At 40.5% G+C, this 22,026-nt stretch overlaps 3 protein-coding genes across 7 annotated transcripts; 2 read left to right on the top strand and 1 right to left on the bottom strand.

Annotated features, from left to right (window-relative positions):
- Nucleotides 1–157: 157 nt before the first annotated feature.
- LOC143377091 (uncharacterized) lies at nt 158–7,192 on the top strand. Its single transcript, XM_076828012.1, has 10 exons — nt 158–1,931; nt 2,010–2,215; nt 2,291–2,555; nt 2,904–3,072; nt 3,145–3,497; nt 3,615–3,666; nt 4,515–4,617; nt 4,825–5,479; nt 5,551–5,681; nt 6,399–7,192. The coding sequence occupies exons 1-10, from the start codon at nt 276–278 to the stop codon at nt 6,844–6,846; spliced, it is 4,038 nt and encodes a 1,345-aa protein (XP_076684127.1). The 5' UTR covers nt 158–275; the 3' UTR covers nt 6,847–7,192.
- On the bottom strand, nt 7,186–19,975 carry Tho2 (THO complex subunit 2-like protein). 4 transcript variants are annotated; one of them, XR_013087185.1, is made up of 29 exons: nt 19,806–19,974; nt 19,612–19,655; nt 19,082–19,173; nt 18,865–18,978; nt 18,645–18,760; nt 18,449–18,579; nt 17,974–18,353; nt 17,727–17,905; nt 16,254–16,846; nt 15,571–15,805; nt 13,228–13,345; nt 12,058–12,220; nt 11,798–11,979; nt 11,206–11,490; nt 11,024–11,136; nt 10,767–10,962; nt 10,561–10,689; nt 9,966–10,094; nt 9,640–9,897; nt 9,421–9,572; nt 9,213–9,342; nt 9,032–9,137; nt 8,738–8,772; nt 8,550–8,663; nt 8,128–8,188; nt 7,992–8,053; nt 7,564–7,636; nt 7,421–7,485; nt 7,186–7,319 (listed from the first exon to the last, which is right to left on the bottom strand). XR_013087185.1 is itself a non-coding variant. In XM_076827640.1 (28 exons), exons 1-28 carry the CDS (start codon nt 19,868–19,870, stop codon nt 7,289–7,291), a joined length of 4,281 nt encoding a protein of 1,426 aa, XP_076683755.1. In that variant the 5' UTR covers nt 19,871–19,975; the 3' UTR covers nt 7,186–7,288. The 4 variants fall into 4 exon arrangements, 2 of the variants coding, with proteins under 2 accessions (XP_076683755.1, XP_076683756.1); XR_013087184.1 differs by having other exon boundaries at nt 8,128–8,191; XM_076827640.1 differs by lacking the exon at nt 7,564–7,636 and having other exon boundaries at nt 8,128–8,191; nt 19,806–19,975.
- Nucleotides 19,976–20,738: 763 nt separating this feature from the next.
- Nucleotides 20,739–21,786, top strand: Rpl31 (ribosomal protein L31). 2 transcript variants are annotated; one of them, XM_076827668.1, is made up of 3 exons: nt 20,739–20,889; nt 21,271–21,497; nt 21,604–21,786. In XM_076827668.1, the coding sequence occupies exons 2-3, from the start codon at nt 21,277–21,279 to the stop codon at nt 21,752–21,754; spliced, it is 372 nt and encodes a 123-aa protein (XP_076683783.1). In that variant the 5' UTR covers nt 20,739–20,889; nt 21,271–21,276; the 3' UTR covers nt 21,755–21,786. The 2 variants fall into 2 exon arrangements, with proteins under 2 accessions (XP_076683783.1, XP_076683784.1); XM_076827669.1 differs by having other exon boundaries at nt 20,879–20,990.
- The last annotated feature ends 240 nt before the right edge of the window (nt 21,787–22,026 follow it).

Below are 22,026 nucleotides of genomic sequence, written 5' to 3' on the forward strand. Positions count from 1 at the left end.
TGTGTTGCGCGCGATATTTGAATTAAGGAAACTCAAATGCTCAAAACGATCGTCGAGCGTCAGCGTGAAATCGCACCTTTAACTTGAGTACAGCGCCGCCAGACGATTTGGTGTAGAACTAACCTAATAATCAGGTGGCAGCCAAGGACGACACAATCTCACGAATTTCACGCACTTCAGAGACGCAGTAGAATGTTATGATATGACGCAACCCGATAAGGTGCCGATTAACCGATAACAATCAAAGAATTCGGTAGCTTCGAAAGGTGTCCGAGATGAGTGGCTTATCGGAGGACGACAGTTCGGACAGCAGCAGCGAATTCCTGGTGGCTCCGGAGAAAATCAATTTCAATTCCAGCTTTTTCGCAGAGAAGAAGTCGAAGGTAAACACTGTCGCCGTTAAAACCGACACCGAGGAAGAAACCACCGACGACGAGTGTCTCCGCGATGTCAGTCAGGCCAGCAGCATCGAACTGTTCACGCAAGTCCTAAAGAACTTAGAAAGCTCGCAGAAGCTTGACCAGTCCGGCGAGAATGCGGAGAAGCATCAATCGCTGGACTCCCCGACATCCGACGAGGCAAAGAAACTCGTTTCCGAAATAAAGGAAGAGCGCAGACATTCCACCTCGCCTAACGAGATAAACGAACTCCTGCTTCGGGGGGAGAGCAGCGCAGGCTCGCCGCGAAAGAACGACCTTAACGAGACACCCGTGGAAAACGAGGAGGACGAGGAAGGTAATACAGAGTACATTATTCCGAAGGATGGCGTTAAGATTACTTTGCCTGGTACAAGCTTAATGTTGAACAGGAAGAAGAAAGGGGCCGTAGATCTGAAAGCGCTTCTGCGGAGACGATTGAGGGCTAACCAGGTGTTCATAGAAAAAGTGGGCCTGCTCTGCTGGCTAGCTTATGGATTCTATTTAAATCGCCAGGCGAACCAGCCCGAAGTAATGTCGACGGGATTGTTCCTGATTTCGAGCTCCAGCTATCCAAAGACCAGAATCGACCTCGCGTATTTAGAGAAATTTACCAAATGGTTTAGAAACGTATTCACGGTTGATCCCGCTGGAAGCGATGGCAACGAGCGCATAAATAAAGAAACTTTGTTGAAAGTCTTGGAGGAAAGGAGAATCTCGGATTATAGAGAATTAGTATTATTGTACGTCGCTACGCTGAGAGGTCTCGGTTTAAATTGCCGTCTAGTCGTATCGCTCGGGCCGCCTCATCGAGCGTTAAGCGACGATCCGTTATTCCAAACTGAGAAGAAGGAGCGAGATAATTCGAAGGGTAAATCTAACGCAGCTAAAGGTAGAGCCTCCTCGAAGTCGCGCAAGCGGGACGCTTCGGATAAACCGACCGTGATCGAGAACAGCCCTGAAGGGAAGAAGAATGCCAATATGGAAGCTAAAAAAAGGGCAGCGGAGATTTTACACTCGAAGTCGAAGAAAAGTAAATCGGACGCTAAGAAAGATTCCGCGGCTAGCGAGGCGGCTAAAAGTTCGAGCGCCGCTGGGAAGAAGGATGAGGAAGGGAAAGGTCTTTCTAGTCTACGGCAGCTGAGATCCCGTAGAGTCAATGTTGCTTCTGACGAGAATGAAACTGAGAAGCCTGCGGAATCGAGTTCAAAGAGCGACGGCACAAAGTCGAAGTATTACATGGAGGAAGATTCCACAGATTCCGAAGCAGAGTTTCATCCGAAAGCAACACGCGTGGCGAAAAGGAAGTCGAGCGAGACGATCGAGAAAGCCGCGAGCTCTAAAAGTAATAAGAGAAGCAATAGGAAATTATTGTCCTCCGACAGCGAAGGTGAGGAAACGGGTAGAGGAAAGAAGACGAAAGATATTTGGGTTGAGGTGTTTCTAGAATCGGAGGATAGTTGGATCTGCGTTAGCGTGATGGATGAGAAGATTCATTGCGTGAAGGAAGTGTATGTAAGTGATCCGAGAGACAACTGTACTTCTAAATTTATACGATTTTTTCTATTTCAAGGGTTGTACTTTTTTTTGTAGAAAAGCGCGAAGAAACCTGTACTGCACGTAATCGCTTGGAACTCCGAGGGTTTGATAAAGGACGTGACTAGACGCTACTGTCCGCACTGGCTCACGGTTACGCGCAAGCAGCGTGTCGATGAAAAGTGGTGGTCCGAAGCGTTAGCTCCCTGGAAGGAAAAAAGCACCGCTATTTCCCGAGCCGAAGACGAGATGCTCCTACAAAAGTATATTCTCGATCAAATGCCTCGATTCGTCGAAAACCCGCGGCTTCTTATGCGGTGGATTTATTTGCGTTGTAGGGAATTGGAGCAACCATTGCCTAAAACACTCGCCGAATGCAAAGGGCACCCGCTGTACGTCGTTGCGAGGCATTTGCTGAAATTTGAGGGTTTGTACCCCCCGGACTGCGTGCCGCTGGGGCATCTGAAGACTGGCGATGCGATCTACTCTCGCCACTGTGTGCACACGCTTTGCTCGAGAGAAACGTGGCTGAAGAGGGCCAGAGTGGTGAAGCCAAATCAAGAGCCTTATAAGATAGTCAAGGCTCGTCCAAAATACGACAAGGTAGTAGCATCAAGTTGTTGCCATTCGCAAGCTCGTTTATGAGAAACAGAAGCAAGTATCTCATTAAGTAAATTTCAATAGTTATTTGATTTCATTAAATTAGAAAAACATACGTACATATACCTGTTTATATTATAATATGTAGGTACGTTATTACTAATAAACAGTAAATCTAATTTAAAAAAAAGAATTCATCTCATAAATTAAAATTCTTTGATCAGTATATTTATGTATTTAATATTGTGGCCCGCATAGAGTAGTAGGTTTCCACTTGTGGCCCATTTCGGACCCAAGGTTGCTCACCACTGCTTTACAGGGGTAGTAAACAGTATTTCTTGATTCGAGCAGCTTTCTGGAATGAAGATCAAGGACTCGGCGCTGGAGGTGTTCGGCGAATGGCAAACCAAAGAATACGAGCCGCCGGAAGCTAAAGACGGCATCGTGCCGCGCAACGAATACGGAAATGTGGATTTATTCAAGCAGTGCATGCTTCCGAAAGGCACTGTCCACGTGAATCGTAAGTATCTTGAATTAATAGATAAGAGACACTGTCATGTGCGCCGAGGACTGATAACACGCCACTGAATAGTCCCAGGATTGAACCGTGTCGCGAGGAAGCTCAATATCGACTGTGCCTCGGCCGTGGTCGGCTTCAATTTTGGGTGCATGGGCGCGGTGCCTGCTCTGGAAGGGTTTGTTGTTTGCGCCGAGTACGAGGACACTCTTCGCGAGGCTTGGGAAGCGGAGCAGGTCGAGGCGATGAAACGGGCCAAAGAGAAGCGGGACAAAAGGGTGTACGGGAATTGGAAGAGATTGATCCACGGTCTGATTATAAGGGAGCGGCTAGTGGCCAAGTACGAGTTCTCGGAAGAGATTAAAACTGTGGCGACGAAGAAACGATCGAAGCACAAGAAAACGGACGCGAAGAAGACCAGAGTTTCCTAAATCCTATTGTGCATGCACAATCTGTAGAAAGTTTCTCATTTATTTATTTTACAGTGCAGTTTAGATAACTCTTATCAGTCCCAGTCTAAAACACTCGATGTAATGGGGTATTAGATCGGGTGGCTGCAGGGCGACTTACACTTCATCCAGTATTATAACGAACCTGGTGATATTTATACTCGTCGATTTTTCGTAAATTAGGAAGATTGTACAAGATTGTGATATGTTTTGTTGAAATGTATTATTGAATCTTTTTGTGTGTTTATGATCGAGAGAAATGCATGAGTGTGTGTGTTTGAGAAGCTTCTAGGTCTTCTAACTGAATACAACCTTCGAATTGTATTTCCACAGTTTATAAAACTGTAATTGCTTCCTGTATTGTTTAAAAACTTCAGTTTTTCTGTTGTCTTGCTATTTAAGTAAATTATCTATGGTAATAAGATGCGTAAGTGGTAGTAGCGAGTACTTATACGAAATTCTTTAAGTGATGTACAAACCGATTTTTGTAAAGCTACGTGAATAAATTGATATATTTGTAGATACGAAGGCTACAAATGATTCGTTCCGTACTAGGCAATCGAACTTCGGTTCTTAAAGGTGCGATTTCATGCTGATGCTCGACGCTCGGTTTGAGCGTTAAAACCAGTCACGTGATCGGTCCACGTGATTTTCAGCGTCAAGCGGAAAAGCCAAACTCGGATTTTATTTCCGTCAAATAAACTATTATTAATATTATTATTAAAGACATCGTCAACAATTGGTCTAGATGAGATATAGGAGTCAATAAATAAATAAGATTAATTTGAACTTCGAGTTTATTATTAAATATCGATGCATCGATTCATAACATCGATGTATCGATTTATAAAATCGATTCATAACATCGATGTATCGATTTATAAAATCGATTCATAACATCGATTTATAAATCGATGTATTGATATATAGCTTGGATGTATCGATTAAAACGCGATTTAAATTTTGTTTACATACAACTGGTGTTCTAATTTGTAGAAGGAAGTTCCCTCATTTGTAATAATTATATTGTTCTTCAACAATTACTCGAAATTATTTGGCACAATATGGAGCAAGAATATTTATCATCGATGTACAAATGGTAAATATAATCGTACGGAGTATATTAGAGAAGATAAGGGGTTATACGTTAAGTTTTACGAACGATAGAATTTACACTGCAAACACTATTAGTCTCGATTTCAAATTGTGTACAAATAATGATTACGATAAATCAGCGTTTAATTGTTACACGGAAATTTATAAAGTACGCGCATCTCCGTAATAAATGCATTTATTCTGCTTGAAGGTTCGAAGAATGCGGCGTGATATCGAACATAAGAACGCACCTCCGACAGAACTTAATAAGCGCATTAAGGAGTAAGGAGCTCCTGTTTAAAACCGATGGTCCCAAATCAGCGAAGCAATACGTTTACGATCTACTGGTAGCAGAGTACTTATTTAACCACAATTATGCTTACACCTTGTCGGTATTTGCCAGTGAGGCGCCGTTATTAATAAACTTTTCTAACAAGACGGTCCGAACGTCTGGCGAGGCGAGTAAAGAAAAGTTGCAAAGCGATTATATACTGCATGTGTTGGAAACTTTAGGTATCAATCCTCACGACGCTAAAGGGCGATACGTTATGTCGCAGTACATCGAAAATGATGCGCCGCTTCTTTTGTGCGTGTTAAAGTGCATAACTATGTTCTCGTATAACATGCACAATAGCGTCCCTATAAAAGAGAAGGTGTCCCTCTGCAACGAATCTACGCAAACTGAGTTCTCTTGGCAATCTTATAGCTCGCGCCTAGAAAAGTTGAACGCATTGAAGAGGAAAGTATTCGCGCACAAGCAGGCGGTCAGTAGCAAGTTGCACGAAAGGGAAATGATGTTGAAAGAGCAAGCGGTGCTCGTCGAACAGCAGCTCGAAATATTAAACACGAAGCTGAAGGAAGTTCAGGTGGGGGAATGACTGCTTCGTTCTACTTTACATTACTGTTTTGAAGTAATTAATAGAGTATGATTTTCTAGCGCGTCGTGGAGGCGATGAGTTTGAAAGAGAAACAAGTTAGGGAGAAGAAGCAGAACAGTGAACAGGAAATCTTGCAAAAGGAGATGGAATTGACGCTGAAGGAGAGATTATTATTGCAAGAAGAAAAAAGGTATATCTACGTTAGGGTGGCTCTTAGTTTCGGCTTTTGAACCATCTTCGCGGCCTCTCTCAGAATCGGTGGCGGGTTTAAGGAAAAAGGCCCAACGGGGCAAACGTTCCGAGGGACCCATTTTTTCGGGAAAATGGAGAGGTAGTTTATTAAAAACGGGCTAGGCATACAGAAAATAATAGAAAAGGTATATACTGTTTGGATAAAATCATCTTTTTTTTGTGAAGGTAAGGCCCTAGGGGGCCCATTTTTTTCGGGAAAATGAAGAGGTAGTTTACTAAAAACGGGCTAAGGGTACAGAAAATAATAGAAAAGGAATATAGTGTTTCGATAAAATCATAATTTTTTTTGAAGATGGAATCTTGGGGGGCCTTTTGGGTAGGGGCCCAGGCAGCTTCATATATAAAAAGTGTTCAAGAAGCAACTTGCAAAACTAGAAAACAAATTTTTTCACTTTTATCATTTTTTCGGATTTTTCTTCGAAAACCGTTAGTCACACGAGAAAAACTAATAGAATGTAAAAGACACCGCTTGCCAGGATCTATAACTTTTATTTGACATGTTTTTTTATGTAATCAATAACTTAGCTGATAATTAACTAAAATCGACTCTGTGCGCTTTTAAGTAAAAAATTTTCACCAAGATTAAATAAGAGCCACCCTAATCTACATACATTAATTTCTACACCACTTTGGTGGGTCTAACAGAATTATCCAGATTGCAGAGTGAACAGAGCAACTATAAGAAGTTGGAGGAGGACTTAAAAAATCTGCAGGAGCAGAAGAAAGTATCTACTAGTCAAAATGTGAGAAGCGTAGAAGTGCAAACAGATTTTACAAGCGATATACTGCAAGAAGAGAAGATCAAGGCTCTTACTAAGGAGAAGGAGGAATTAAGTACCGTCGTACAAGACCAGCAATTAAAAATAGAGCAGATAACGCAGCGTGCGCTTCAGTTATCTCGGCAAATAGAAGGGCTACGTTCCCTGAGGCCCATCAGCGTAGAAGTTCCGGCACAAACTCCAAACGTTAATACAATCATTAGCGAAAGCAGCTCGACGGAAGATATCCTCCAGGACGCGAAGCTGAGACTTAAGCGCCTGGAAGAAGAAAGCTTGAAAGCCGATCAGTATTACTACAATTTCATCAATAATTCACCGTGTTAATTTTTACAATTTAGTAGCACAAACGCAAGAACGATCTGCACGTAATTTTAACACTGCAACGTCATTTATATCGAGTATTGTATTTATAAACCACGTATAGTAGTTAAGACTGTAATTACCGTCCTCGGGTTTTAGAGGGGATTAGGAATAACAATTGTAATCGATCGGAAGAATAATTTTTTATTGTAATCACTAATTTCTATTATTTATAAATCGTATAATATCTCAGTTATATATATATATATGTACAAACTTAAGACTGAATTGAATGCGTACCAAAGATCTTTTGTTATCTAGTTTATTTTATAAAATTGGACGTTAATATAATATACAAATTAATCCGCTATTTTTTTTTCTTTATTATTCGAATTCTACCTTAATTACATGCAACACCAAACGTAGTATATAAAATGTTAAGTCAAATTTTTTCCATTGTTGTACATCATCTTCGTTTGGGATCCGAACTCCTCCTAGTACGCGGTGGTTAAGGATTATATTCTGTTCCATTGGATTCGCGAGGGTTTCGGAATGATCAAGTAGATGTCAATTGGAAATATGCATTAGAAAAGGATATTGTTTATCACGGCTCTCGCGCCCTTCCCGTTCATGTGTACGTTCCTTTGTGTACGGTGACTTTTCCTGAAAATATATTCTCATATGAATCCCCCGAATGCCATGCTTTCCTGCAATTGGCGTTTGGGTACTTGATAGTATCACCTAGTTTTTCTGGTCTTTGCTATTGTCTCCCATTTCGTCTTTTCAATGTACTCGAAGCGGACGTCTTTATCAACTAAGGGGTCAAGGAATAGTGTTAGAAAAACGATTAAAAGTTAATTCGTAGCAGAATGTCGGGATAAATGCGAAACTGTGATGTAACAGGATTTATATAAAAAAGAAAAGAAAGTGTGATATGCCAGTGCGCGGTGTGTCGAATATGTACTCTTATCGAACGGGGATTACGCTACTCCTAAGCATTGCGTGTGAAAATTACAGGGACGACAGCTAACGACCTACTTACAATCGATTCTCTTATCAGTGATAAAGAACAGAAATTTGGAAAGAAGTACTTCGCTAATATAGTTCGAACCACAATATATTCCTCTTTTTTAAATGGATAACGCAAGGTTTAAATTAAAGCTACTGACCTTGTTATAGTGGTGCTTTTCTCTATGCTCCGGGATATCGCCATTCTGATGCGTTCCTTTCGCTGAAAACAATTCTCATTATTTCTAGCACGAAGGTCTTAAAGCCAATTTTTAACATCGAAGGAGCAGCGTGTACCTCTTTCGTCATCTTTCCTTCTTTTCTGCTCGGTCGTGACCGCCGACTCATCCGCCCTTTCCTGTTTTAAGAATATTATAGATTTATACCAGAGTAAAGTTATCGTTGCATTTAAGGGGAGAAGCCCCGTATAAACGGCTTATTTTTGTATCAATTTTTAGGAGTTTTTTGCTAAGATACCAATGCGTTAATCCTTTCGGAACTTTAAGGGTACTCGTTCGTTGGTTGAGCGTCGGCCACGTGATTGTTTTAACGCTCAAAACGAGCGTTGATCAATACGGAGTTGAATTTCGGCCTATAACTTTGAGAATATATTTTTGAAATGTTTTAGAAGCGATTTATGGAAAAAATTTTGTTTCTACTTTTCGTTCGATTTATACGGTCTTCTCCCCTTAATATCATACGATGTCAATGCGACTTACCCTTTTCCGCCCCAATTTCTTCTCTTTGCGCAACTCTTTCTGCTCGTCCCTTATTTTACCCTTGCTTGAACGCTCCTTCTTGTCCAAATTGCTGCCTTCTGATCGTCTTCCCTCCTGTTGATAACGAGAAAGTTAAATTAGAACAAGATACATAAGGAACGAATTAACGGAATGCGCGAAGTCCTCACCTTCTGCACGCTTTCAACTTTTCTTCTCTTGGCATCTGGAATTAGATATTATTATTATCGTAATGCAGGACAAAGTACGTGGAACTAACATAGGCATTTTGCGTTGAAGTCTTTTAAGTGCGGCGGAGCGAAGAGGAAAATTTTTAAACTGATCCCGGAGCCGCGCACAGTAGATCGAAGCGCAGCGACGATTAATTAATTTCTTTAGCCGGCCTTTATCCTTATTCCTTAAAGAATACTACGAAAAGCCTTTCAACACTTCGTCTTGGCGATTTCTATGATTTTAATGCAAACCTCTGTCAGATCCATCCTGCGTTGGTCCAGAACTAGCGCTGCTGTTCGATACGCTGGAAAGATCTCTATCTAAATTATCTACCCCACTGCCGTAATAGTGTTCTTCCTGCAATTAAATTGAAATTCAGACCAATACACTTTTTAAACGCTATAAAATGATTTATAAGAAGCCTGCAATTACTTTATAATATTTTCGATCTTTCTTATCTATCGCATCCTCTTCCTTCACTTCCTCCTTTTTTATGTGCTTCTCCTTTCCCTCCGAACTCTCTTTGCTCTCCTCTTTCTTCCTGACTTTCTCGGAGCTTTCGCTACATTAAACAAGGGAAGAAAGAAATGGCAGAGAACTTTTAACAGCACCGTTAGGTAAACAGTATCGCAGAGCTTACTGGTGTATCTGATTCGAAGCACTTCGTTTTTCTCGCTGATCTTTAGTCTCCTTCTCTATCCGAGTATCGCCGTTAGTGATCTCTTTACTCGATATCCCATCGCCGACCTTATCCGAGATATCATTGTTCGGAGTGTCCTGTGTCTTCCCAGCCTAGATGAAAAGATATTAAAATTTAACTAACCACTTCAGGCGTTGTTGAAACAAGTAAGCCGCGCACCTTGTCTCCTACGTGATGAAAGTCCGCTTCGCGAATCATGTTCGGAGTCTTCGCTTTCAACTGGCCACTGTAAGACGTGGCCAGGACATGCAAGTCCTGTCGCTGTCCACGCTCCTCCTCTCTCACTTTCTCCACCTTGCGCTCGAGGATTTGAGACAACTTAGCCAGCACAGGGAAATGTGGCAATATTTTTATTAATATTATCAAGGAATTTCTTATTTGTACATAATCCTTGGAATCCAGACACACTACGATGGCCTGCGGAAGAAACAGCATTTCAGTACCGCGGCATGCAGATTCTACGATGCAATTTACGCGGAGAGTACCTTTGTGATCTTGTAGTGCCACTTGTGGCACACGTGTCTGTAATTTTCAAATCCCACCATGTCGTTCGCTTCAGAAAATTGATTACTAACTCGAAACTTTGTTACAAATCCTGGATAATTGTTGCATTCCTGGAATAAAGTTGGCTCGTGAAAATGCTTGCATATAAAATACTAGGGGTGGCCTTCGGGTACACGATATTACGGGACCCCGAAAGTTTGTTGTCACATTAATATATTCGGGTACCCGGTATTTCGGGAACAGATTTTCGATTCGGAACATAATTTTTTCGTGTGGTCTTGTACCTAAACTTTTAAGTACGATTTTGCAGTGTGATCGGATGAAAGAATTTTTAAGCCACGAAACTTACACAATACAACGTGTGAAATAATATTATTTTATTAAAATAAGTCGTATGGGTCGTATAAGACGTAAGTGTAGTATTTTATTTGCTTAAAAATTCTTTCATCTCATTACACTTAAAAGTGTGCGAAACCCGGAAAAATCCCGACCCGAACCCGAAAAATCCCGACCCGACCTGAACCCGAAATATCGGATACCCGCGCACCCCCACAAAATCCGCTAAAGACAATATACCTTATCGAATATGGCTTTCTCTGAATGCCACCTCATCACTGTTTCCAGCATGGCACACAAGAATCTCCCATAGCGATTCGCTTCGTTCTCGGTGCACGAGGTAACTGAATATGTTATATCACAAAAAAGCTGCAAAACCAAGCACAGCCGAATAAATATCAAGTAACTTCTGGTGACGATACTTGTCGCTTCTATCTCACACTTACTCTGTCGTAGCAAAGAAGTGTGGAAAAGTTTGCAGTCTTCAAAGAGTGTATGGTGTGAACGAACTTGGCGCAGTACATGGCATCGACAGTTGTAAACGTGCAGCGGGGAAACAAGCACAGTTGAAGGAATTGTGTTATCGTTTCATTCTTCGCCGATTTGGCGCTCCGCGATAAGAACCACGTGTCCTTTTCTTGCCTGGTAAATGAACAGTGTGATTAAATCATGCAAGCATTCTAAAAATCTACGTCAATGTCACCTTAGGTACGCGAACACTTTTTCAACGTGCTCCTCCTGCTTCCTTCTCTCATCCTGCAACTTTTCGATCAGCGTAGTGTATCTCTCCTGCTCCTTCTTCCCTTTGCTAACATTCTAAGAAAGGGGAGGTATATTAATTTAGAATTAGCAGCTCCAACGGCTGGAAGTTCGAGGCTGGCGTACCACGTCTTTGGAATCGGCGCTTTGCGCCGCGAGCTGCTTTAGCTTGTTTATCTCCCTCTGATAACTCTCGACAGGAACATATAGATCGTACATGGACAGTGACCAGAATGTCACCAGGAATTGCGGGGAAATGTCTTCCCATACTTTCAGCGGATGCAAAGGTCTAACGGATTGAGCGACGGGTGCCATGACTGCTTGCGCGGCTTCTATGTACTTCTGCTGTTTCATAGCGGTGGACATCTTCTTGTAATTCGGGTCAGCTTTGCGCAGGGCGTCGTATTTCATCTGGAAGAAGCGATTATAAGCAGAGCGTTGGAGAAGAGCTCGAAGCTGGAGCAATGGGATTTGACTCGGGGAATGGAAAAGTTCTACTGCCCCACTGCTCCAGATTCCTTTTTACTTGAATTTTATTTTATTTTTATACAAGCAGGGAATTTTTTTTAAATACTACACCCCGCGTCAAAATTAAAGGGACACATTATGATGTCGGACTCCCCGAATTAAAAAATTGGTCTGCTCCAGCCCCCAATGGAATACAAATACATTTACGCGAAGGATTAAAGCTGAAGAAATACACAGACGGCTGACTTACATTAATGGCATGTGCAAACATTGGTCTTGCAAGGAAAAATGCAACATCAGAATGTATGTGATTGTCCTGAAGCATTGAATGAATCGAAGGAAGTCTGTCCACGTATTCGTCCACTGTCATTGTGGATCCCAAGAAGGTTCCAAACTGGACTAACGTGTCTTGACACTGATCGTACAATTTTCCTAGAATTTCACATGCAATTATAATTCTTATTAAACCGCGCAAGAAAAGCAGGTTCTAGAATCAAGAGGTAAACTTACCAACAAGTTTAAGATGAGATTTATCTGTTTCTCTGTACACAACACAGTGCTTCTGCTGCGCCATCAGAAGACACAGAGCTACGGCGAGATCATGTTCAGCGAGAGCTTCTTTCAATCTTTGAGATGACTTTTTCGTATTACGTACTTGACTAAAGTAACCAGCCTGAGGAATATTTTTGCAGTGAGTATAATGTATACAGGGTGATTCATAGACGCGTGTTAATAATTCGGGGAGGAAATCTACACAACTAAGTTGTTTGAGCATGTGTGATGTATGGTTTTCGAGTTATGGATGATTAAAGAAAATATTCGAAGTGCCTCAACCCGGAAATTCAAAAAATTCTGAGACTTTGTGAATGTGTAGGGGATAATTCGAATATCCAAGTATCCAAATACTATTCGAATATTTCAGTATTCGAATACTATCCGAATATTTCAGTATTCGAATACTATTCGAATATTTCAGTATTCGAATATTTCAGTATTCGAATATTTCAGTATTCGAATACTATTCGAATATTTCAGTATTCGAATACTATTCGAATATTTCAGTATTCGAATACTATTCGAATATTTCAGTATTCGAATACTATTCGAATATTTCAGTATTCGAATATTTCAGTAATCGAAGCTTATTCGTAGCATTCGAATACGTAAAATATTCGAATATTAAATTATTCGAATAGTCCCAGCCCTAGTACTAAGGCGTGCAGCAGCGTGCATTGAGACATCGAGGACATAAAACATTATGGTGGCCCTTTACACGTCTCGAATTCTTTTTCATATTTCTTTGCTCTCACCCTCTAGTATGGTTCCATTTCATAAAAAATAATCCCTGAAAGTGTATTGCAATCGAACAACAGGAAAGTGTGCCGTAAAGTTTAGAATTCACCGATGGTTTAAAGAATTCCTCGAATATGGTAAGTCCCATCGAAATTTTCTTCAAACAACATTAAAAGAGCATTCAATTTTCTACAATTACTGTAGATATAATTTTTTTCGCACTTCCAACCATTTTCCAGATAATAGCGCTTACCATTTTTGAGAAATATGTTTATACGATGTTTTTACGTACATTAGTGTGTAGATTTACTCTCTGAAGCATTGACACGAATTTCTAAATGACCCTGTATTTACAGATTCATTTAATCCATCATTCACCAAGCTCACCTCATTCTTCAATAAATCCCCGCCAGCCATAGCATCGAGCTGATCAGAAGTCATCTCTTCAGCAGCTTCGATACCTGCCATTTTTTGTACTATCTCTTTCAATATTAATAAATCTAGGCTGAAAATAAAGATAAACAATAAAGTTTGCAATGTTATTACTTTCGTATGCTTCGCCGGAGTTTATTCTTCTCACTATGCAATATCAATGTAGACTTTCGTCAGTGAAAATTGACAATCAAAAGTTCCTTTGTAGTACAACCAAGACTCAGAATCACTGAATAATAATAAATCCCCGGCCGGGGAAACTTACAATTATTGCATAAGTAAAAACTAGTAAATAACAATTATACTCTAGCACTTTATAAATTACAAAACAAAAGATTGTACAGCTATGCATTAGTGTAGCGATAAAATGAAAATGTGTATGTGGAAATTCGTGTTTCGATTGTTTATCGATGTTTCGAACTTTTCTAATTTATGCCGAAGCCTATCACAATAGGACGTATGCCAGATCCTATCTCCTCGCTTTCTAAAGATTTATAAAGACAACCGTGACACTGTCTTTTAAATGCGTGATATTCATTCAGTTTGCACTCATTCTCTTCCCACTATTCTCTTGCGAGTCGATATTAAATTTACAACACTTTAATTAGCATCCTCGTCTTTGTACTTTTTATTGCAGAGATCCATACACCCGACTAGCTTTATCACCTTTAACTTTATTTCTCTTCCCCTTGAACCATATTTTTCCAAAGACAGAGTCAAAATTACAAGCATTCTTTAGCCGTTCGTCCAATACTTATGATTTCGATTTCTTTATATCTTTCTTTTTACAAAACTTTTTACCTAGAAAGAAAAAGTAGGATTCAAAGTATTTCAACGCACTCGTCATACGCTATCGCAGTAGGCACTAAGATTACCGAAATAAAGATTAGTTTACCTTGTCCTTCTAGGGGCTCATTGCATCGGTGGCAATATTTCTCGTAACATAAAACTTTACTCCCAAAATGTGTGCGAATTATTTTTAAACAGTTATACTAAATGGACACTCGGTCTCCGAGCTTTTCCTGCAGCTGAATATTCTCTACGGAGAATCTTTATCAAATAATTACTCTTTGTCATCGATGAATCTCATATGTTCCGTTCTAATCTCTCATTGCAAGCTTAAAACTCCTCTATTTCACGTTCTTAGTTAAAACTATAAGATTCGATACTAGATGCTTTCAGCCTCCTATTGATCGGACGATAATCAATGTCCCCTTTTCCCAAAATATTCCTTCTTCTTTCCTCTGCTCTACGTCCAAGCCTTTCCGAACCTCACAAACGTGTCTCTCGAAAGTAGTTCTGTATTTAGTTATCTTGAAATACTAAGTTCCCATTGCAGAGAAATACGTAACCATTTACAAACAAAGGGATCCGCAACGCTGGATATTTACGTCGATCTTCCTCGAATGTTAAGCCGATCGGTAAAGAACAAAAATGCATTCGGTAACCAAAGGTCTGTTCGAAAGGAACGGAGAGAAAGCCGCATATTGCCACACGTTCTAAATTGTCACCGGTATGTTTCCTTTGCAATGAAAAGTTTGTAAATTCTATTTTACTCAACGACATTAGATGTTTCCGTGTTATGAACGATTACAGCAGAGTGATAGTATATGTATGTTCACTGCAATTAAAAAGTCTTCATAGTACATGCGTCAACAAGTTGGTCAGAGTTTTCACGCGTTCGTGAGCATAATTATTCTGAAATTCACAAAGAGCGGATCATATCTGTGTTTCTTATTTAAATGCAACCACCGTCGTGTTGCACCGGTACTTGTTTGCGATCGCACGTGTTAAAGTACCCGCAGAAAATGTTAACGTACTGTAACGGTCTCGCTAGAAAAATCTGCTGGCCTGAATGGATCTTAGACAGGCTCGAAACTATTATGCTTTTACGTTCAAGATATTTACACACGCCTAAAAAGAGATTTCCTGCCACTATTTTTAAACTGCACCGTTATTAGGGATTTATATTAACGTTACCACTAATTGTACTAATATTAATCATTCCTTTCTGCATGCTTTAGCGAATCGAAAGAAAAACGCAGAATCTTCTTTCTTTAGCTGTTTAAAGAATGAGAAAGTATTATTAAATCATATCTGCCGAGCGGCTGGGCTTATAAAATCATAAAAGATCGAGCGGAAAGGTCGCCACAGTCTTTCCGCCCGTTGTTTAAATTAAATACACGTTACTTCCTCGCTTTATATACCTAGCGTTTGCGAAACTATGCAATGGATGAGAATATACTTCGCTAGAAATAGACCTCTCGCTAAGAAGTTAGTTTGATTCGTGTAAAGTACCTTTTTTGTGCTTTGAGTTGGTTCGCTACGTACTGCAGCAGACCGGTAAGTTCGATATTATACTTTTTGAATATAGCTCCGCAGAAGGAAGCGAGAGATTGGAGCCAGAGGGATATGCTGGTGCCGTCGTGTTTAAATCGGTCTCTGTCCGCGCCAGCTAATGCTTCCACGAGACAGTAGCCGAGTACGTCGTACGAAATGTTTGTTAGATACTTCAACGAGTCTACGACTGGGCCTGTAACAGACGAAGCGATTAGAGCTGCACCACTGGATCAGGGCTGGGACTATTCGAATAATTTAATATTCGAATATTTTACAAGTATTCGAATGCTACGAATAAACTTCGAATATTTGAGTATTCGAATGTTATTATTCGAATACTATTCGAATACTGATGTAAATAAGTTGATTTATAATTCACACCATACTATTCGAATACATCAGTATTCGAATACTTCAATATTCGAATACATCAGTATTCGAATACTTCAATATTCGAATACATCAGTATTCGAATAGTACTCGAATACTTAAATATTCGAGTAGTACTCGAATACTTGGATATTCGAATTATATTCGCCAAATAATTGAGCAACTGAAGTATTCGAATATTCGGATACCGAATAATTCGACAAATAGTCCCAGCCCTACACTGGACAGGGCTTCTAAGATCATCTACGCACCTATGAGATTATCGTACAATTGAATCTGTATGAGAACGTAATCGAACAATACGCCAGGCGAGGAGTGCGTCAATTTGCCTATCGATCTTCCCACAGGCTTGATAGTCTCCTTGCTCACTCTTTTCATGATCGATTTGATCTTCTTCTGCGCGTCCGCTCGCTTCCGCAGAAGGGCGGCGTGCTGCAAAGGCGTGTCGTTCTTCCACCGAGCGTACAGGCAGTAACGATTCTGGTACGGATAGTACTTCAGAATGTTCCACAGCTCTTCCGCGACGCAGCAGTTGCAGTCCATGAAAGACAAGGACGGCAGCAATGCCACGTCGAGGACAGTCAGCACGTCGTAATACAGATTGTTGTTCTTGTCGACCGGCTGCTTGTTCGAATCTAGCGGGCAGTTCTTTATAACCGCGTGGCACAGCCTCATGATTTTGTACATTAGAACGGGGTCGTGGTGCAGATTCGGGCCGAGCACTATGAGCATTGGCAACAGTTGATCGTGTATGTCCTCGAGGTTCTCGATCGGCTTCGGGGCTAGGGCGCTCTTCAAAGGAGGCATTCTTCTACCTTCTAATTTCGGTGATATGATACAGTGCCTGAAATATAACGCAGTAGCGAACAGCACAATTTACTTCTGCAATAGAATATACGTTGTATCCGTGATTGTAAGGAAAAACATGTCACAGTTTCAAAAAATAATGTAATTTAACCGAAGTCCGATATTCAATTTGTAGGCATTTAGCAGAACGACGTAAGTCCACAAAAATTGGAGAACACGAAGATTACTCGATCAGATTACTAGATTTTTTACCTTCTATTTTTATTAATCTACTAAAATAACTACTTCTTCCGCAATAATATCCTTCATGCCAGTAAACTTCAAAAGTTTTTTCTGATCTTACATCTTCGAATAGTATTCGAATAGTATTCGAATTATATTCGCCATATAATCGAGCAGCTGAAGTATTCGAGTAGTATTCGAATTATATTCGCCAAATAATTCAGCAGCTGAAGTATTCGAATATTCGAATACCGAAAAATTCGAAAAATATTCCCAGCCCTACTTTAGACGCGTACGATGCTCGTGTCTCGCGTGGAATACTCACGTCTTGCGTACAACGTTTATATTTCGAAAAAACTACCTTAACTGTGACACGGTCGAGCGGAATAGTACAAGTCCGGTGGACTTGGGTCGTTCTGCCAAAACTGTCCGCAAATTATTACTCTTTTGTTTATTATTATTTACGTTGATTATGCGAATATTGAATACTGTGCAAAATGAGGGAAATATACGTTTATATCGTAAAAAGAAAACAAGGAAACATTGTTAATAAGAAGAATCGGTGTTTAGAACTTTAAGCGCCAATATCTCGAAGGTGAAAGTTTTCCTTACAACCGCAGATACACGTTGGGCATTATTAGAATAAATTCCTTTCGAATAATGCCCAATTCTGGTTCACGCGCAACCGGGCTTACTTGCGATAAACTGGTTCGATGAGGGATTGGATCATTTTACACAGCGCCAGCGCGATGGGGCGCTGATCGGTGAGACTGTGCTCCGGTAACCGACCGAACAAGCTTTGCGCTACCTCCCAGGCTCCTATTTCTAGAAGCGCTTCGCACAGCCCAAACTTTTGATTAGTCGTGTATTTATCCTTCGGGAAAACGATCACGTGAATAGAAACTCCGTCGATATATTAAGCGAATGTACAGATCCGTATACCTGTGGGTTCTCCTTCTCCTCCGGCACATCCTCCTTATCCTTAGTGGAAATAACGCTTAACTTACGAACGTACTCTTTCGCCAGTTTCATTGCCTGCTCGTGTTCTTTGATAATAGTCCTATCGTCCGGCACTAACCATGGCAATATATCGTCTAACTTAATGACACCGTGCTGCAGCATAAGCGCGGTAACTTTTTGCAACGAGAACGGAGTGGCGTTAACCGTAGAACAGTATTTAAATCCTAAAACTTCGCAGAGTACCTGCTGATCACTCATATACGAACGAATTAAAGGAATAAAAAGCGCATCGTCTTGAGGTCGATTCTCAAAAGTCTCTAGTAAAATGTCAAGTACTCTGTTAGGGTCTAAATTGAAATATCCTACAAAAACGGTAAACAATATAGGTTCACGTGCTTCTCGAACGCTGTAGATCAGTCGGCAAGAATATACCAACTGGACGATAGTTTCCACATACCAATGAGAGATTTAACGATCTCAAGTATCGACGCTACTTCGCTCGCTGGACGTTCCTGATTCAATTCCACTATAAGTTTAGAATACCCCTCGCTCTCCTCTCTAAATAAGTTAAACTTCCGTTGCTTATAGCTGTAAGAAACGTAATATTTGTACAAGCCCTCCCTCGATGTTTCTACTGCGAAGTAAATACGTACTACAACTTTGTCTTCACTTTGATGAATTTGGTTTGGAAATTTTTATTCTTCAACGTTCCCACGTCCTGCAGCGTGTCGATTTCTAAACGCTCCTTCAGTATCCTATCTGTTAGAAACTGTGCAGAAAGCAAACGACACGAATGAAGTACGCCGTCGGGATTGCGTTTCAGCGAATCGTCCTTACTCCAATCTCATTTATCTTTATCCTATAAAATGATACCTTTTCCGACTCTTTCACGATATAATAAAAGTTATTCCTGTCCTCGTTATGCGCCTCCACGTCAATTAGCGTAAATATATCAACTATCGCCGATGGTATTGCCCCATCGATATTCTAGAAGTAAACATATTTCGTGCGTTAACTCCGAGCCGAGAATCACGCCGCTCGCCTCTCTACTCGTTCGGAGTAATAGTAATCGCAGCTCCGTCGCTCTTACCGTCAGTTCACCTAACGTCTGAACCACATTGTCCCTTTTTATGTTCCCATGGATTCCATTCGATATTAATTCGTACAATCCTCTTCGCCATTCTACAATTAAAGAAAACACCACACGAAGTTGTTAGAAACGCTCGACATACCCAGTGCTTAATAATTCCGTGCGTATTAACTTAAATGACCGAAATGCGGAGCGTAAAGTCGATATGAAGTCGAAACCAAAAGAGCCTCGAAATTTCAGAAATTAATTTTAAAATCGCGTACGAGGGCTCGTTGCCTCCGAAGGAGACTGCGATAAATTTATTCCGCGAACGTATCAACGTGTGCTGTACGCATTTCTTATTTACGTATATTCGTCGTTCGGCGGACGGATGATAAATTTGACGAACTCGCTATCGCTGGTACCGGAAAAACTGAGAGCGTCACGAATTTAAGAGGCTGATGGAAATAGAGAAGTTGGACGTGCGTAAATCACAGACCCCAAGCTGGCGCGTTAGGATCGTGAGAAAAAAAAAAATAATGGAGATTCACCTGCTGTGTTGCCTTCCTTAAATTTGTGCTTGATTAACTTGAGGCTGCAAACAGTCGTTAATTGACAATTAACTCTTCAGAAGAGCGAGAAACAGGAGAGATAAGTTGCAACCATCAATTGCACAGAGTATGCAGAGTATCAATTCAATATTTAACCGAACGCGCTTCGGAACGTTAACGCGTTAACCACTTACAAATCATTTTTCCCATGTTTATCCCATGCTTTCCATATCTCTGAATTCCACACTTTACCAGCCATTCTAATTCCATTAAAAGCTTTTTCGCGATTAAAAACAAACGTATCAACATCACAGGTTAATAGACTCCATTTTCCACCATTGCGAGCGTCCCCGAAGCTATCGTGGCGCGATCTTTCTTATGTCATGCATCATATCTAGTGCGATATCTTTGTTGGTAAAAATTATCTACGAATTTTACGGACCAATAATTCAGCAACGATATCGCAGTAAATTATTCGTGGGGCGAATTCCACTTGCGCTCGAATCGCCCGTGAGTTTCATTAGGGTAGTTTTCCCTATACGCGGCTGGACGCATTGTTAAGAATTTTAAAGCCGATTTTCTCGAAAATGAAGGGCGATATTAAAAAATTTTATTCCTTTTTCTCGACTTATTTACTTGTTATAATTAGAAAAGAAAGAGTAACTTTTTTTCATATCGCGCTTCATTTTCGAGAAAAGCGACTTTGACATTCTTTAAGGTGATTTTCATGGTAGCTTTTCCTATACGAGACTGGACGCATCGTCAAGAATTTCAAAGCCGATTTTCTCGAAAATGAAGCGCGATATGAAAAAAAGTTACTCTTTCTTTTCGACTCATAACAAGTAAATAAATCAAGAAAAAGGAAGAAAATTTTTTCATATCGCGCTTCATTTTCGAGAAAATCGACTTTGAAATTCTTGACGTTGCGTCTAGTCGCGTACAGCAGAACGTAGCTTAATGAAAATCACAGGCGATTTGGGAATAAGTGGAAATCGCCCCATATAACACTAACTTAAGAAATAGGGATCAAAATAGTGGAACAGATCGAAAGAATTTTATCGAATTATTTTTTTAGATATTGCAAGTTTCATTCAAACGCTGTGTTTGTATTGCAAAAATGTATGCGAAATTTGTTTCTCCGTGATATGCGCGATAAAGTTTCAGCTGAATATTCGAAGAAATTATCCAGTAAACAGTTAACGCAGGGTCGCGTAAATGCGATGAGTTTAGGAACACTAGAGAATTTGGTTCTTTTGCTTCGAACCATTCGTCGGAGAGGTAATGTGAATTTCACGTAAAATAGAATCGTGAAACATCTGGTTGTAGGTCGTCGGAGATAAATAGCTTTCGGTGCTGTTGCGTTGATTAATTATTGCAGAGTAATATGGATTCAATATTATTGTTTTGGAATGTAATATGTACCCGTAGCAAGTACACACGACCTGGTCGTTGTTTTGTTTACTCTCCACCTGCAGCTTCCGCGATTCGAATTAATTGAACGTAATTTCGTATTTTAGAGTAACGATATATCGATTTCGTACGTGCACGGTGTTTACATTTCGGATTCAACCGTTTCGTAGATTTTATTTCGTAATTTTCAGTGGCGATCTTTTTGGTTATGTCACGCTGTCACAGTAAGGTCTGCGATTTTGCTTTCAGCGTAAAATGGCCAAGTCTACGGAGAAGAAGGGAAAGAGCGCTATCAACGAGGTAGTGACTCGCGAGTACACAGTGAACCTTCACAAACGCCTTCATGGCGTTGGATTCAAAAAACGTGCTCCACGAGCCATCAAGGAAATCCGAAAGTTCGCTGAGAAACAAATGGGCACCCCGGATGTGAGGATCGACACGCGTCTTAACAAGCAACTGTGGTCGAAAGGAATCAGGTGAATTTTACACTCTTCGATATTTAAAGAGTTCAGAGGGTTTCGTGAAATTTAAGTCTCAAAGTGATTTCGCTGAGTCGGTATGAACGAGCGCTCTGTTTCTTAGGAACGTACCATTCAGGGTTCGTGTACGATTGAGCAGAAGGAGGAACGATGATGAAGACTCAGCGAACAAGCTGTACACCCTCGTTACATACATACCAGTTGCTGCTTTCAAAGGTCTACAGACAGAGAATGTTGACGCCAGTCAAGATTGAATTATTTAAGAAATAAAAATAGTTTTCATCAACTCTTGCGTTTAAGAACATTTCGGTGATTCCCCTACACTTCCACGTTTACATTTGCTACAGCATCGAGTCATATTAACTTCATTGCGATCGGAAAACTACGAATCTTTCCGAGTATCTCGAGATTGAAAATGAGATTTTAAATAAAAAGATTGACCTGACGTTGCTGCTTATCGATGCATCCTTCGATTTCATGGCAGACTTCGATCTAATAAGTTCCCACGGTGTAATATCCCTAGCTA

This window comes from Andrena cerasifolii, chromosome 15 (assembly GCF_050908995.1).
Source record: "Andrena cerasifolii isolate SP2316 chromosome 15, iyAndCera1_principal, whole genome shotgun sequence".
Taxonomy (NCBI): Eukaryota; Metazoa; Arthropoda; class Insecta; order Hymenoptera; family Andrenidae; genus Andrena; species Andrena cerasifolii.